The sequence below is a fragment of the Eleutherodactylus coqui genome, chromosome 13 (assembly GCF_035609145.1).
Source record: "Eleutherodactylus coqui strain aEleCoq1 chromosome 13, aEleCoq1.hap1, whole genome shotgun sequence".
NCBI classification, from domain to species: Eukaryota; Metazoa; Chordata; class Amphibia; order Anura; family Eleutherodactylidae; genus Eleutherodactylus; species Eleutherodactylus coqui.
In genome coordinates, this window is record NC_089849.1 from 116865759 (window position 1) to 116883944 (window position 18186).

Genomic DNA, 18186 nt, shown 5'->3' on the forward strand with positions numbered 1-18186 from the left:
TTAGCCATAACCCGTGTGCAGAATTTGCAGCACGGGCTCCACATGGAAACAGTGCGGAATCTGCTTCCGAAAGTGGCATGTCACTTCCCTTTTTTACTGCACATACATTTGAAATCCGCATGTGGAAATATTGTCCCATATACACTACAGCACGGATTCCCATTCAACTGCACAGGAAGCGGATTTCATGCAGAATTAGCAGCAAATTCCGCAGCAAAAGTCTACTGCATTACCATGGCCCAAGGCTTCTGTATAAGTACAAAAAAGACAAACAAAAACCTGTATGTAACCAAAAAAGGCCCAAACATGTCACTGAGGTGCTTTCACGTAAGAGTTTCATCCAATTGCGATATAGAAGCAACTCGCACATGAAAAGTACAAATATATTTTTCTCTTGGACCAATGCTCCGAGATAGAAAAATCGCCTAATTTTAGGCGATTCTTGATTTAAGAATCGCCCATTATTTCCATTGGCAGGCAAAACTGAACGTGTCATTTTGTGAGCGTATGTGTGAGAGCAACCTAAGACTTCGTTCACATTATTGTTTTGGATTTGGTTTTCCTGCTCTATAATGGCAACAGGCAATAACTCAATCCACTGGCCAAATGGATCTGCCTTGTGATGGAACCAGGAGGCGTTGAACGGACCCTATTGACTATATTGGAGTCTGCCTGATTTGGGCTGAGGAACAACACTACACAAGACCTATAGACTTGGGAGCATTGTTTTGCCATGTTTTTAAGACCCTGAAAGAAGGAAAACGTTCATGGATGGTGCCCTGAAACCTGCATCTTTTAACCTTTGTTTCCATATTCTTTACAGGAAATGGCTCTGTCTAGGAGTTTCTGTCCATCTGGAACCATCTTGGCTTCAACATGGCTTGTGTTCATCTGCTCTAATATGGTCAAGGCTCAAACCGCACCTGCAGGCTGTGGAGAAGATTTAAATACAATCTACTATAATTTATGTGACTTGTCGGCAGCATGGGGCATTGTCCTAGAAGCCTTAACCAGTGCTGGCATTGTCTCTTCCTTTATCCTTACCATTGTCTTAGTAGCCAGCACCCCCTTCATTCAGGACAAGAGGAAGAAGAGCATGCTGGGCACTCAAGTGTTTTTCCTCCTTGGCACAACTGGACTCTTTTGCCTTGTGTTTGATATGATTGTCCAAAAAGACTTCTCCACTTGTGCATCACGGAGGTTCCTCTTTGGTGTCTTGTTTGCCATCTGCTTCTCCTGCTTGTGGGTCCATGCCGGGAATCTTAACTACTTGGTGAGGAGAAACATCGGGCCAAGCGGTTGGTGGATTTTTGGCATAGCTGTTGCTCTTTCGCTGGTAGAAGTAATTATCAACACAGAGTGGCTGATTATCACCATCGTACGGACCACCGGTACAGTAGGACAGCCATGTAATTTTGTAAACGAGGACTTTGTAATGGCATTAATATATGTCATGTTCCTCATCATCGCCGGATTTGTGACCGCCTGGCCAGCCTTCTGTGGACGATATGGTCACTGGAAGAAGCACGCGGTCTTCATTATACTCACACTTTTCCTATCTGCTTGCATTTGGATTGCATGGATTGTTATGTTTGTCTATGGAAATTCTAGGGCTAGAAAATCACACCTTTGGGATGACCCAACATTGGCCATTGCTCTGGTATCAAATGCCTGGGCTTTTGTGTTTCTCTATATAATTCCTGAGATCTCTCAGTTGACCAAGCCAAGTCTAGAACAAACATTTGAAGAAGACCTTTATCCTTCTCGAGGGGTTGGTTACGAGACCATCCTCAAGGAGCATGCCTCCCAGAGCATGTATGTGGAAAACAGAGCATTCTCTATGGATGAGCCACAGTCTGGTAAGCACAGCACATAGGGTTGAATTCCTCTAGTGTGGATCTTATTCATAACTTTGTGGTACAATGGGGTCAAGAAGTTGATGGGCACCCACAGGAGAGAAGAAGAGGAGACCAGGGCCTCCAACACCTTGTGGAACTATGGGGTCTCCACCACCTTTGAAACCAAATATGGTCTCCACTGCCATCCTACCTGCACAGGATGGTTCTTCAATCCTGTTGTTAAAATCGTGATTGGTTCAGTCATGCAAGGGATCCTTAGGCTTCCTTTCTCATCATTCACCTTGGAGGTTGCAGGCTAATTTTCCAAACTTTGCTATGGATCATAGCATTTTTTAGTTAAAAGGGTCTTCCTACGAATTAAAACTGCTTCATGGCCACTCTGTCTTTTCTAGTTGCTGCTGACCAAGACATGTGACTGCTGCAGCCAATCAATGGCCACAGCAGTGAAGTTCTATAAACAGTGATTGGCTGCAGCAGTCATATGTTCTGGTCAGCAGCAACCAGGAAGAACAAAGTGGTTGTAAAGCAATTTTAAGTAATGTAAAACCCCTTTAAAGAGATTTTTTGGGACACCAGTATTGATGACCTATCCTTAGCCAATCAGCTATTTGAAGAGACAGTGGCGCTCCAATGAACGCTGTGGCCGCTTCTCAGACCATTAAAGGGGTTGTCCCGCGCCGAAACGGGTTTTTTTTTTTATTCAATAGGCCCCCCGTTCGGCGCGAGACAAACCCAAGGGATAGGTTAAAAAAAAAACAAGGTTTAGTACTTACCCGAATCCCCGCGCTGCGGCGACTTCTTACTTACCTTACCAAGATGGCCGCCGGGATCTTCACCCACGATGCACCGCGGGTCTTCTCCCATGGTGCACCGTGGGCTCTGTGCGGTCCATTGCCGATTCCAGCCTCCTGATTGGCTGGAATCGGCACACGTGACGGGGTGGAGCTACGAGCACCACCTCTCCGGCACGCATATTAGCACTTTCTGCTTAGGTTAAGCAGCGCTGCTGATTAGAGCCACCTGATTGGCTCTTCGGCACCACGTGACTACACAGCATGCACGCGGATTGCCTTCAGCAGCCGTGCACTACACACTACAGTTAAGCAGCACGGGGTTAGGGTTTAGGATTAGGTTTAGTGTTAGGTATAGGGTTTAGGGTTAGGTTGTGGGTTAGTTTTAGTGTTTAGGGTTAGGTTTAGGGTTAGTGTTTAGGGTTAGGGTTAGGTTTAGGGTTGGGGTTAGGGTTTAGGGTTAGGTTTAGCTAACCCTAAACCTAACCCCGTGCTGCTTAAGTGTAGTGTGTAGTGCACGTCTGCTTAACTGTAGTGTGTAGTGCACGGCTGCTGAAGGCAATCCGCGTGCACACTGTGTACTCACGTGGTGCCGAAGAGCCAATCAGGTGGTTCTAATCAGCAGCGCTGCTTAACCTAAGCAGAAAGTGCTAATATGCCTCCGGCACGAGCGGCCCCATTCACCAGGGAGAAGACCGGACTGCGCAAGCGCGTCTAATCTGGCGATTAGACGCTGAAATTAGACGGCACCATAGCGACGGGGACGCTAGCAACGGAGCAGGCAGGTGAATAACTTCTGTATGGCTCATAATTAATGCACGATGTACATTACAAAGTGCATTAACATGGCCATACAGAAGTGCTGAACCCCACTTTCTTTCGCGGGACAACCCCTTTCATGTAATATTGATTCAGCAGATCACTCTCACTCAACTCAATGGGATTAAGCTCCTGCACCAGGCGCCACCGCTATGTACTGGTGCTCTTCTTGGTATGCAGTGAAGATTCCACAGCACTTTCTAACCGATGCTGCCTTTTTAAAAGCTGATCTGTAAGAGTCCGGGAGCCTTGGAGCTAAAAAAAAAGGCAGCAAAAGTGAGCAAAAAATAAAAAACTTGAAAAAAGGCACCATTTTTTATTGTGTTTGATAACTCCCTGAAGAGCTACAGCTAGCATCTGGCCATGGTGTTCTTTGCAGGAAAAGGCAGCAAAACAATACAGAAAAAAGAAAAAAAATGCAAGAAAAGTTTTTGATGGTTTATGCCCCCCTTTTCATTTTTCTGTATGAACAAGCTGCCTGAGCGAACGAGCTAACGGTGACATCATTGGCTCGTTCAAATGCTAATCTTTTGACCCTTAATCATAACATACAATACATATTGATAATATATACAATGTTCATATACAGTATACTAAACCCCAAGGATCAGAGGACCACGTAAAGGTAGACTCCTAAATGGCCTCAACTTGACAATAAAATAACTTGTAAAGCTGCGTGATTAACTCTCTACACTCCCCAAATTTTATCAATTTTGGCCCAGGCACTGCGCTTTTTATACATCCAACTAGTAATTATTAGGAAATTACAGTACCAGTGTTTCTAGTGGCCCAATGCGCCACACAGCTGTGCTACATGGTACATCCATTATGATCCCCACACACACAGCTCTACTACATGCATCCTTCCTGACCCCACACATTACACACACAGCTATGCTACATCCATCCTGACCCCCCACATTACACACACAGCACATTAAACACACAGCTCTGCTACATCCATCCTGACCCCACACATTGAGCAAACAGCACATGATACACACAGCTCTACTACATCCATAGTGACCCCACACATTACACACAAAGCTCTACTACATCCATCCTGACCCCACATATTGCACACCCAGCATTTTACACACACAGCTCTACTACATTTATACTGACCCCATACATTACACACCCAGCACTTTACACACACAGCTCTACTACATCCATCCTGCGCCCACACATTACACACACAGCTCTACTACATCCATCCTGACCCCACACATTGAGCAAACAGCACATGATACACACAGCTCTACTACATCCATAGTGACCCCACACATTACACACAAAGCTCTACTACATCCATCCTGACCCCACATATTGCACACCCAGCACTTTACACACACAGCTCTACTACATCTATACTGACCCCATACATTACACACCCAGCACTTTACACATACAGCTCTACTACATCCATCCTGCGCCCACACATTACACACACAGCTCTACTACATACATACTGACCCCACACATTACACAAACAGTTCTACTACATCCATTCTAACCCCACACATTACACACACAGCACATTACATGCACAGCTCTACTTCATCCATCCTGACCCCACACATTCCACATATAGCACATGAGGCACACAGTTCTACTACATCAATCCTCACCCGACACATTACACACGCAGCTCTACTACATCCATCCTGACTCCACACATTACACACCCCACACTTTACACACACAGCTCTACTACATCCATCCTGACTCCACACATTACACACCCCACACTCTACACACACAGCTCTACTACATCCATCCTGACTCCACACATTACACACCCCACACTTTACACACACAGCTCTACTACATCCATTCTGACCCCACATATTACACACCCAGCACTTTACACACACAGCTCTACTACATTCATACTGACCCTAGACATTACACACACAGCTCTACTACATCCATCCTGAACCCACACGTTACACACACAGCTCTGCTACATCCATCCTGACCCATACATTACACACAGCTCTACTCTACAACCATCCTGATCCCACACATTGCACACACATCACATGGCACACACAGCTCTACTACATCCATCCTGAACCCACACATTACACTCACAACACATTACACACACAGCTCTACTACATGCATCCTGATTCCCACACATTAGACACACAGATCTGCTACATGCATCCTGATTCACACATATCACACACACACATCTGTTGTACATCCATGCTGATTTCCAGACATCACCAGCTCAGCAGACTCCCTGATACAGTGATCAGCCCCTGGTGGTGTGATCCCTGACTCCACCCACACAGGTGATCACATGACTGTGACATCATCCCAGGCACTGGTAGCTGCTGTTGGCTTATCCAGTATACAGTAATTTCTATCAAACTGCACAATGGCTTCTCCCACAGCAGTGACGTTACCAGAGGTCCTTTAGCCCACCGGATCTCTATGGTGACAGTAAGTTGGTGTCTCCTGTCAGGACTACTGAGTTGTGTCAGAGATAATAACTGCTTAGTTGTATTCTCATTTTGTTATTTTTGTCCTCCCCTTCCAAGAGCCCCAACTGTGGTGTTCTTCTGTCGGTCAGGCTCTGTGTTTTATATATGTTGTAGGACCTGCGTTGATGTCACCAGGGGGCGGAGCATGAGAAGCACCCACACACAAACATACATACTCATGGTCAAGTGATAGTTAGTAGTTTGACTTTGCAGTTGTACAACCCTATACTACTGCATATCCAATGCCATGTAAATTCTAGGAAGTCCGGGTAATAGCCACCACCACATATCTGCTTGTCATCCGGCCAGCTGATTCCCAAATGTCATATTCAATCAAATATGCAAATTTGACATTCAAGACCTTAGAAAAACCTGGATGAGGATTCCTATGGGAACAGTATTAGCAGCCATATTGGTAGTCTCCCAGCTTACTGCAAGCAAGTATAACTAGATAGCATCTGAATAACGTTGTAACAACACATCAGTCATATCGGCATTGCATGGGTAGACTTTCCTCATCAGACTTCATGGTGTAGAATGCTTCAGGCTGATTTCTGGCATTTAGTTTGGCCATGTTGTATAATTACAGCTTTAGGCCTCAAAATGTGTGCAGCTAAATTACACGCACAAAAATTGCAACTAGAACCAATGGTTTCCAACGGAAGCGTTCAGACGAAGGAATTTAATAATAAAATAGGACATGAGGTCTTAACCTATCCTTGGTGCGCAAAGCGCAGAAGCCCCCCTAGACTCCTGTGGGAGCTCGAAAAGAAGGGAGGGGGAGGTTAGATGCGTCCAACGCTCGTAGGACAGGTGTCTGTATTTAAGACATTAAGAATCATTGGGATGATCTTTCTGCCACCCACCGCCCCCAATCGTGCGAATGGGCAATTTTTGTGCTAAAGAGGCTCGGGGCATGATTGTGGAAAATCGTCCATCACACGATTTTGCCGTGATTTTCTCTTTTTGCGTAGCTATCTTCTGCGCCATCTTCACACCCACGTGAACGAGCCCTAACACGGCCGTATTTGCGCGCGTATATATGCACGCAAAATTTGTGTGTGCAATACACAGTGAATAAATCCTACTGATTTCAATGGGATCGTTCACAGATGCGGATTGTCCGGTGCATTTCAGTCGTGCAAAAAAAAAACCGCAGCATCTTCTATTTTCCTGAGCATCTGCACACTAAAAGTCCCCATAGAAGTCAATAGGGAGTGGAAATGCGTGCGCAATACATTAGGAGATGCGTAGGAACACTGGAATTGCATAGGAAAAAGTACACATCTGGAACTCATTAGACTAATTAGCCATTTCAATGGCTGGGATCATCGGTCCTTTTTTTTTGTTGGCATATGCTTTTGCGCACGGAAAAAACTGTGAAGTATTTACAGATGAACGTAAAAAAGCATAGTTCATAGTTCCGCAGATACGCAGCACTCATATGTGCGCAAAACCACTTACACTCGTGTGAAGTCGGCCTTACTCCCGTCTACCTTGTGAAACATCCCAATTACTTTATATCCCACAATCTGAGTATTTGGCGCTCCCGCGGTAGTCATGGCAATAACGCACGAGAAATTTTTCAAGTAAAATTTTACTTTTAGCCAGGAAAACAATTGCGCTACATGAGGAGGCGACCGCCAAAGCTTACAATATGGGTTTGTTCGGTGAACTCCATTGTCCCAATCAAAAAGATAAAGTGTATCTGGCAGCTGTCCAGAGAAATTTTCCAAAGTTTGGGCCGTATAGAACGATTCACCATCTTGGTTGGTTCCACTGATCCTCCCCTACAGCGCGTGCTTCGGGGGACTACTTTATCATTTTATTATTGGCTGTACATACCAGGGTCTTCTTCCTCCTCCACCCAGTTATGAGGTTAATGTCTGTTATCTGCTTTATTGGGGCTTTCGCTTCTGACTGACATCACAGTCAATGGCTCAGAACCATCCCTTGTGGTTTGGGACAGGATTATATTTGCTCTACGACGGCTCAGTGATTTATTTTCCAACAGAATGGTCCCGTTATACCCAGATGCCAACCGTATGGAATCTAGCCAGAATATGAATGTTTGTTGTATAAAACAGAAATTTTTGTAATTTGCGTTAGAATTGTTTTGGTTTTTTTTCAAGTAAACTTTTGTGCTTGCATCCCTATGATAACACTTCCTGCCTAAGGGTGGATACCCACTTGATAGCCTTGCGATGCGAGAGTGAGTGAAAATGCATGATAATGAAACCAATGATTTTTAATGGTTTCATTCTCATTTGCGATGTTTTTAATGTAATCTCGCATCGCAAAGAAGAATCTGCGATATCGCCCATTGTTTTCAATGGGGCCAGCGGCAGCAGCACTAGCATCATTGAAAACATAGGGAGAACATTGCACTCCCCTGACACAGCTGTGACAGCTATGGTAGGGGATTGGATTCCTTCACCACCGCCACCGTGGGGACCACGGGGATGAAGGAATCCTCTGCTACAGCTGTCACAGCTGTGGCAGAAGCCCGTAATGCCATCCCATTTCTTTCAATGCTGTGGCCAGTCAGAGGCAGTACTCAGCTGTCTTTCAATGATGGCTGGGCACTGCCTCTGATTGGCCACAGTGCTCAGCCAATCAGAGGCAGCGCTTTCTGGAGGCGGGAATTTTTCAATTTTTCAAGAAGTCTTCCGGGGCTGGAGGGAAGAGCCGGACGGCTCTTCTAGGGGAGTTAAACTTTTTTTTTTTACAGCTTGCTATCATTTTCAGAGAAGGGCTTATATTTCAAGCCCTTCCCCGAAAATCATTGCTCCAAACCCACTGCTTTCAATGGGACCGTAGCAGTGCCAGCCCCATTGAAAGAAATGGGATAGCATCACGGGCTTCTGCCACAGCTGTGTCAGCTGTGGCAGAGGATTCCTTCATCCACGCAGGGGGTGAAGGAATCCCCTGCCATAGCTGTCACAGCTGTTTCAGGGGAGCGCAATGTTCTCCCTACGTTTTCAATGGGGCTAGCGCTGCTGCCGCTGACCCCATTGAAAACAATGGGCGATATCGAGATGCTATCGTACAGCAAGTGGGTGTCCACCCTTAGGCCAGATTCACATGGGCATATTTATGCACGCAATACACAGTGAATAGAACCCATTTATTTCAATGGGTTTGTTCACATGCATATTTTTCCTGTGCATTTTGGTCATGCAAAGAAAACCCCCAGCATGCTCTATTTTCCTGCCCATATGCGAACCAAAAGTCCCCATAGAAGTCAATAAGGGGGGCGCAAATGCAAATATGCTAGAAGATGCGTGAAACACTGCAGAATTGCACAGAAAAAAACATATCTTGAACTCATTAGACTAATTAAGGCTGGGAGTATCGGTACATTTTTTTTGCACGCGCAACTTTGCACACAAAAAGCACCATAAAGTTCACTATTCCATAAAAACGCTGTGCTCATGCCCCCGCAAATACGCATACGCTCGTGTGAATCTCACCTTAGGGCTTTGGCGGTTCAGTGTTATTATTGGCACCCTGGCATTCTTACTAACCAATTATATGCCCTCTTTCACTTTTTTACCAGTACTAGTAAAGATAAGGCTGTATTTTGGTTCTTTGCCAGGAACCTCAGTGTCCTAGGACAGTGTGACAAGTGTGAAAATTACGTCTGCAAAAAGTGCCGAAATGAAAAATGTATTTCAATAGCTTCGCTTTCACTAACACGATTTTTACGCCATATTACTACACGCGAGAAAACATAGGATTTGCCCTATCTTTCAGATTTTTTATTTCTTGCACATAATAGCGAAAAGTTTGAACTGTTTAAAAAAAACAACAATCTATCAATGGTTCATGCACAAATACGCTGTGTTGAGGCGAGTGTATTTGTTCCTGTGCCTGTGTGTTCAAGCCCCAATGCAAGAGGTTATATAATGTGGCATTACCCTCAAAGTTAACAATTCAAAGTCCACAGCATGTGTGATACTTCTTTCTTAGTAAAACATTACAAAGGTTAATTATGGCAAAGCTGCATGCTCGGCGCCTGAGTCCTTGTTAGTAAAACTACAATACGTGTCTTTTGTACATGTACTTCTTGCTATGCACACACACTACTGCATAAAATATATCTCAATACCGTCACACTCTATAACTACTGATGACTTGGCTCATGGATATTATATCTAATTTTTCACATTTTTAAAGTTCAGATAAAACTTGATACAATAATAGTGTTTTCTATATTAACCTTGCTTCTAATGCCATAGTTTCTTTCTCTGTTGCCAGCCAAGCGCCCCGTGTCTCCATACAGCGGATACAATGGACAGATGAGGAGCAGCGTATACCAGCCCACGGAGATGGCATTAATGAACAAAAACATGGTAAGAGCCAAGCACAAGCCTGTGGCTGCCTGGGAGCTCCTACTTCCAGATAGCAGCTACACTGCAGCTATTCATAGTACACCGGATACTCATCCAAAGCAGACACCACTTCTAAAAGTCACACAGCACAGTTAAAGGGACAGTAACCTGACTGTAACTGACTTTTCATTGGCTTGTCTCCAAGAAGGTGGTATGTAAGCTCTGATTGTGTTTGCTACATCATATATATTATGCTCTCTGCATACCTCACAATCCCCAGATTTGTCTGGTTCTTTAAATTAGTCACAATTAAAGGGTCTGGATCTAATTAGAAGTGACATAGCTGTTTTCTTCCAAGAACAATGCCACACCTGCCCCAGGCTGAGTTTGGCATTGCAGCTTGGGTACACAGGGTGAACTGCAATATAACATACAGCTTGTAAACAGGAGTGGCATCTGCAGGGTCACACATGGCACATTAACCCTGATCTGCCAGCGACTAATGCACAGGACCATATTATGGTGCCCACAGAGGTATAGTCGATGCTACTCTAGCCCACACTATTATCTCAGTAACATGACATCACTGTAGCATGGAGCTTCTATGCAGATAGCACAGGGATATTTTCCAAAATGTCCATTAAGGGGGGAAAATAAACACCTTACCCCCTTGCCAGCTGCATCATATAAATATACGTCATATGATTGCAAAGGTGTGAGCAGCGGACTCAGGAGTTAAGTCCGCCCCACACCCAGTAGCTATCAGCTGGTTTTGAAAGTTGCCATCAATGCAGTCTGCCATAGGCTGCCATGCATCAATGCCTATTAATCCTTGCCTGTAGCAGGGCTTAATATGCACCACTGAAAATCACTAGATCCTGCAATACTGAAGTACTGCAGTCTTTAGTACAGCCGATTAAGTGATCGCAATTTCAAGTTCACTTTGGGGACTAAAAATAAATATAGAAAAGGGTTTAATTTAAAATGTAAAAAAGTATTAAAAGTTAAAAAAAAGCCTTTTCCATAAAAAAATATAAACAATGAAAACCCCCATATATTTGCTATCACTGTGTTCGTAAGAGTCCAAACTATTAAAAAATTGCACTATTTATCTTGCATGGTGAACACCAAAATAAAAAAGCGCAGAATGCCAGAAATTCAGTTTTTTTTGGTTACCCCAGCTTCCAAAAAATGAAATAAAAAGTGATCAAAAAGATGTATGTATCCCAAAAGTTACTAATGAAAACTGCAGCTCAACCCACAAAAAATGAGTCCTCATAAATTACCATAAAGACTTAAGAGTTTCAGAATATGGCGATGGTATGCTATTTATTTATTTTTTTAAAAAAAAAGCTTCTTTACTTTTTAAGAGTAGGAAATCAAAAAACTATGAATTTGGCATCGCTGTCATTGTGCTGCATGCAGGCTCTTCTATCCCTTTCTGTGTTTGCTGTTAATTAGTTGCTAAACTTCTTCTTCTTGCCTTCAGCCACAGACAGAGCTTCCATATGATGTAATCATTCCCAGAGCCACCGCCAACTCTCATCCAGCTTTTAGCGGAAACTCCACACTGAGAGCCGAGGATGCGTACGCTGCACAGAACCCGCACGGGGCAAATAACGGACAGGTAGACATACGCGCATTTATCTCCTCCTGATCCTTGGTTACAGCTTGTACTGTATGCCATTCACTAGTTAGCTGGCATCAGAGTTGACATCTCAGAGCGCGTGCATGGGATTCGTGTTCGGGGAAGTGTTCGCTTTTTTAACCGCGTCATTTTATTGAAAGTACTACTCCCCTAATATCCATCCCAGCCTGCTCTCCAGCCGTACAGGACAGTGTAAGGGTGTCTATAGGTGCCATGGTTAAAAGGGAGAATCCTGGCAACACTTCTAGTTTCACACGGTTGAAAATCACAGCAAAATTGCGTCTTTGTTCCCGCACTTTTCTAGCGTCAGCTATGCTTTTTCTTGAGAATAATCTTGTATTGCATCACTGCCTCCTGTGATTAAATCGCACGCTTTTTTTTATTGCAACAGTCAATAGGACTTTCTAATGTTAAAAACACATCGCAATGCACTAAAAAGTTTGTGCGTTGCGATGCAGAAAAAAAGAAGGCTCCATAGTGAAACCTGGGAGATAAAAAAAAAATCACACATCACAGAAAGAAAGAGCACGCCGCGATTTTTTTTTTCTCGCAACATTGTAAGAGTGAAAATATCGCAAATCTGAAGGAAAATGATTGGTTTCATAATTCTGCGTCTTTATTCACTCTCGCATCGTGCGATTTTATCGCTCGCATGAAACGACACTTAGGGCCTTTTTTTGCACTGGACGATTATCGCTCAGATTGCTGCGATCCAACAAAAATCTGAATGATTATTGTTCATTGTAAACACATGAAGCGAAGTCGTTGGCTTCTCGTTGGGTGTTCAGTTTCTGCATACAGAAAACTGCACAACCTATCGTTCCGTGTAAACAGGCGGTATCACTTATGAACGACCGCCTGCTTACTGCAAATGGAGGCGGGATGCAACAATCCGCGGAGCTCCGCCTCCATTCAGTCACCACGTTCATTCCTATGCGCACGAACAATTATCATTGGGACGAGCTGTCGGGCTTCTGCACCCAACAGGTCGCTCCGTGTGAAGGAACCGTTAGCCTGGCTTCCCACTAGCATAAGCGTATTTCCGTGCGCATTTGAACTGCATATTTGCAGAATGGGTGTTGCGTATTTGCACACGCGAATGCCTTCTCTACTGTACTAATTGCACATTTCAATGGATGGGAGCGTGATTGGGTGCTCTCCATGTATTAAACGTGTCATGAGTTCAAAAAATGCACACACAAAATAGACTTAGGTGAACGCGCAAATTTTTCACACACAATACTCAGCGCAAATACGTTCGTTTGAACCCAGCCTTTATCTGTGTGCCATTACTTTACAGCCTCTTTCACGCCAGCGTTTTATCGCGGCTATTTTGCAACAATGAAATGTTGGCTGACAATCGCGACCATCTTAAGTATTGGATTCCAATGCATTCATTCATATGGCCACATTTTAGCCGCCTCAACACATCATGGCCGCGATAATACGACATCCTAGCCGAATACGCTGGCCAATGTTTTGACGCAGCCGGAAAAGATAGGCCTTGCCCTATTTTTCACCCGTGGTCAGCCGGCAGCTCCCATAGAAGCCCATGGGAGCTGCCAGCAAAGGGAGGGGGGGAGTTTAGCAGCGGCTAGTGCTGCTAAAACATGTCAGCTGGCTGTATTGAGCCATTAGAAGTATTTAGGCCGGCCGAAAAACGCATCGCCCGTGTGAAAGAGGCCTAAGAATGGTTTTGTAATTACTTTGTAAGGCGAATATATGTTGTGTATGGGCGAACTCACATACGCATGCGCTCATGTGAAGGAGCCCTCAGCCCCATGCAGGATGTAACTAAGAATCGATACATGATACATTGAGAGATTAGTAAACGAGCCAGCGATGATTTTCTTGCTTGCATGAAACAAATGATAAGCGGATGAATAAACACCGCTGGCTGCTTTTATACTGAACTATTATTGTTCACATTCGAACGATCCCACAATTTTTTATATATTTTTTTAAGATCATGGTTCTGTGTAAACGCAGCTCTAATTGGGGACGAGGATTCGGGTTAGATATGGACAGAAATCTTGGTTTTTATTCTTTTCCTAAGATTCATTGTATTTTAATTTGTATTTTAGGTAAATCAATCCCCCTACAACCAATGGTGAGATCCAATTCTGCAACCAACAAAGCTGGAAACCACTTCTCCCCCTCTTATGTACCATCCAGCATAGTGGACTACAGAAGAGTCTTGTCACACAGCTGGCACTCTAATATGGATAATCATCTATCATTATGGGGCAAAAGCACCAATTTAGAAATGCAGGAGAGGTTAAAGGTTACTACAAGGTCAAACTTATGAATTACCAGTTAATGTGGCGTTCCATAACATAACCACGTGCGGTTGAATGCTTTATTTGCACAATCCTTTTGGAATTTCACCCCAGAGGCAGCCGGTATGTGCTCAGGTCTCAATAATCTCACTACTTCCCTAGTGCAACGATAGACTGAATTATCTCTATGGCAAATGTCTGCTTCCATACTAGGTCCTACATGTACCCTCCAAGGGGATGATATAATGCAGTCATTTCCAACCTGCGGCTCTCCAGCTGTTGTAAAACTACAACACTCAGCGTGCCTAATGCTAGAGACCAGGGGCATCACTGGACAATACTGGGCCCAATAGCAAGTTTTTGAGTGGGCCTCCCAGAGAACTTGCCAGCTCCATGTGATAGATAGGAGGTACTTGCGGACTGAGTCACAGGAAAGTCACAACTTCTGTAGAAGTACAGCTCGCAGCGCGGTCTGACTACTGTGCCGCAGAGGTGTGCCTTTATATGTGGCCCCAGACATATACTGTGCCTCCATATGTGCCCAATATACTGACCAGACATATATAGATCCAAGACCAGACAAAAATATATATACACTCATTGTAAAAAAAAATCCCTCCCCTAGAAGTTGTCAGAATTGAATTAAACTTTCTCTGTATGATTGTAACTTTGATATAAGTGATTACAATATCAGAGCAAAAGGAGAATTTATTGAAGAGAACTGACTCCTTGTAGGGAGGCTCTAGTACCCTGTTGTACCGTCTCTAGCTTAGATACAAGATGTGATACGGGTGGGCATGGAGGCTCTAGTACCCTGTTGTACCGCCTCTAGCTTGGATACAAGATGTGATACAGGTGGGCATGGAGGCTCTAGTAGCCTGTTGTACCGCCTCTAGCTTGGATACAAGATGTGATACAGGCGGGCATGGAGGCTCTAGTACCCTGTTGTACCACCTTTAGCCTGGATACAAGATGTTATATGGGCAGGCATGGAGGCTCTAGTACCCTGTTGTACCACCTCTAGCTTGGATACAAGATGTGATATGGGTGGGCATGGAGGCTCTAGTACCCTGTTGTACCACCTTTAGCCTGGATACAAGATGTTATATGGGCAGGCATGGAGGCTCTAGTACCCTGTTGTACCGCCTCTAGCTTGGATATAATATGTGATATGGGCGGGCATGGAGGCTCTAGTAGCCTGTTGTACCACCTCTAGCTTGGATACAAGATGTGATATGGGTGGGCATGGAGGCTCTAGTACCCTGTTGTACCACCTCTAGCTTGGATACAAGATGTGATATGGGTGGGCATGGAGGCTCTAGTACCCTGTTGTACCACCTTTAGCCTGGATACAAGATGTTATATGGGCAGGCATAGAGGCTCTAGTACCCTGTTGTACCGCCTCTAGCTTGGATACAATATGTGATATGGGTGGGCATGGAGGCTCTCTAGTACCCTGTTGTACCACCTTTAGCCTGGATACAACATGTTATATGGGCAGGCATGGAGGTTCTAGTACCCTGTTGTACCGCCTCTAGCTTGGATACAAGCTGTGATACGGGCGGGCATGGAGGCTCTAGTAGCCTGTTGTACCACCTCTAGCTTGGATACAAAATCTGATACAGGTGGGCATGGTGGCTCTGGTACCCTGTTATACCACCTCTAGCTTGGATATAAGATGTGATGGGGTGGGTATAGACACTATAGTACCCTGTTGTACCACTTCTAGCTTGGATACAAGATGTGATATGGGTGGCCATGGAGGCTCTAGTACCCTGTTGTACCGCCTCTAGTTTGGATACAAGATGTGATACGGGCGGGCAGTGGTCAACAAGCTCTACACAAGCAGAAGAAGAGGTCACTACACACAAGGAGCCTCCGAGAACCTTTTATAGGCCAAGGGGGGAACCAGTTTTAGGGCCTCCGGTGACAAGACTGTTCATCTAATCACCACAACTATCATCATCTGTTTATCTGCCTGAGATGGAACTGCAGGACGAGTTTTGCAGCAAAACAACTTTTTCTGGGGGCCCGGAGTATTTTTGACAAAGAGAACTCACAGAACCCAGACTAGACCCCCAAATTAATTTGGACTCCAGACTTAGATTCCCAAAAAATAAACTCAGGCCCTAGACCAGACCCCTCCATTTACGTACAGCTTCTCACCCCCACATCTTCCTCACCCCTGGACGGCACTGCACATGGTGTTCTGTGTGTAGGAAGCGGGAAGTGATAATGAGCGTTATCTATTTATCAAACTCAATATACTGTATGACCACTGACACCAGACCCTCCTGAGAGCAAGCAGCTACCCCCTGCTGGGACTAGTAGTCTCGCACCACCACTGCTAGGATGCAACAGGCCTGCACTGTCACACAGCGGGCTCTGATTGGTTGCTAGGGGCAACAAGATGACATTTTTCTCTCCTGGCCCCTTTCAGCCCTGTGGGAATAATATCTGCTGCCGTACTGCTCCTGACTATATGCCAGGGCCCTGAAAACAACCGAAATGTACTAAGGAAGTCCGTTTATTTCACTAGTTGCTTACGGAGCAGTTATGGAGAAAATATCAATGTTTTTAATGTATACTTTACCTGATGTTGTTTATAGAGTATTATTTTTAGGGCTGACTCACACAGTCATACGTTTGCTGCGTATTACGCGCATATTTTTTACGCACTTAGGCCTGATAAACACGAAGGAATTCACACGACTAACTTACATGCGCAAAACAAACATGCGACTATTAGAACCAATGGTTTCCTATGGAAACATTCAGATGAAGGAAATTTAGCTGCGCAAAAAAAAGCGCACGTACAAAGATAGGACAAGCGGGACTGAAATTCAGCGACTGAAAATCCTGCTGCGTGAAAAGATGGGACCTGAGCTAACTTTGGTGCGCAAAGTGCAGAGGCCTCCATGGACTCCTACGGGAGGCGACGGGCAAATCCTGCTGCTGGGGATTTCCTTATTTTCCCCTGCATGAGATCCCCGGAATTGCGCTGGGAGGAAAGGAGTCCCCAGCGATGAAGGGACCCCCCTTTGATCTCTGTCGTGGGGCTTCCCTTCACTGGAGAGATAGAGATGAAGGGGGTTCCCCTGGGGACTCCCTCCTTCTCTCTTACCAGCAGCACATCTTTTCGGTCAGTCCCGGCCAAGTGAACAGCTCTCACCCTTACAACTAGCTCTGAATGGACGATTTTCTGCGGCGCTAGTTGCGCTGCTAATAGCTGCATGGATTCCACGCTTGTGTGAATGAGGCCTAAGTATGATTTATATTAGGCCATTCAGACCTGCGTTTTTTTCTCACGAATGTGTAAAAAAACCGCAGCATATCCTATATTGGTGCAAATCACATGCGTAATATGCGCATTATAGGTTAGATATGCGTAATATGTTACATGCGTATTCGCTGCGTACAGGGTTTTACGCACATAATACGCAGCAAACATACGGCTGGGCCCGTGAGCCCTTACACTTTGTTTTGCGTATGCAAGTGATTGAATGTCGGTGTGAGTGATCTTGCTATGGGGCGATTATATGGTCTTCTGTTACCGTGCTTGCGCTGGCTCCAAGAAGAACAAGAATGTTCTATTTAATTCACCCAAGGAATGAACCTCTCACTTCTCGTAGCTTCATGGCTGCATTTATGTTTCCAGTTGATGAAAGAAAAAAAAAGTAAAGTTAAAAAAAGTACATATTTAAATTAAATTTGTTATATTGCCATTATTTGTAAATAAATGGAAAGAAAACTGTACATTTCATGGCTGAATTGGAGTTTTTCAGATGGTTGTTATTGTGTCCCCTTCAGTTTTTCCTTTTCTTCTTCTTATCCCTTCTAGAGGTCCCTTAGTTTCAGTAAAACTTTGAAAAGCATTTTTTAAGATATAAGCTTTTCTGGCCGATTTTGGACTGAAAATTGGACGGAAATAGGACCTATTTATAGGAATGGCTTTATGCAC

The 18186-nt window shown here is 44.5% G+C and overlaps 1 protein-coding gene across 1 annotated transcript in view; it reads left to right on the forward strand.

Annotated features, from left to right (window-relative positions):
- The window catches only part of GPRC5C (G protein-coupled receptor class C group 5 member C), a 31702-nt gene extending 13721 nt beyond the window's left edge, over positions 1–17981 (forward strand). Inside the window, exons 2-5 of the mRNA XM_066587632.1 lie at positions 824–1859; positions 10225–10319; positions 11788–11925; positions 14031–17981. Of these exons, the coding sequence (XP_066443729.1) occupies positions 827–1859; positions 10225–10319; positions 11788–11925; positions 14031–14060 (1296 nt within the window). The 5' untranslated portion in view covers positions 824–826 and the 3' untranslated portion in view covers positions 14061–17981. The remainder of the gene's footprint in view (positions 1–823; positions 1860–10224; positions 10320–11787; positions 11926–14030) is intronic.
- Positions 17982–18186: the final 205 nt, after the last annotated feature.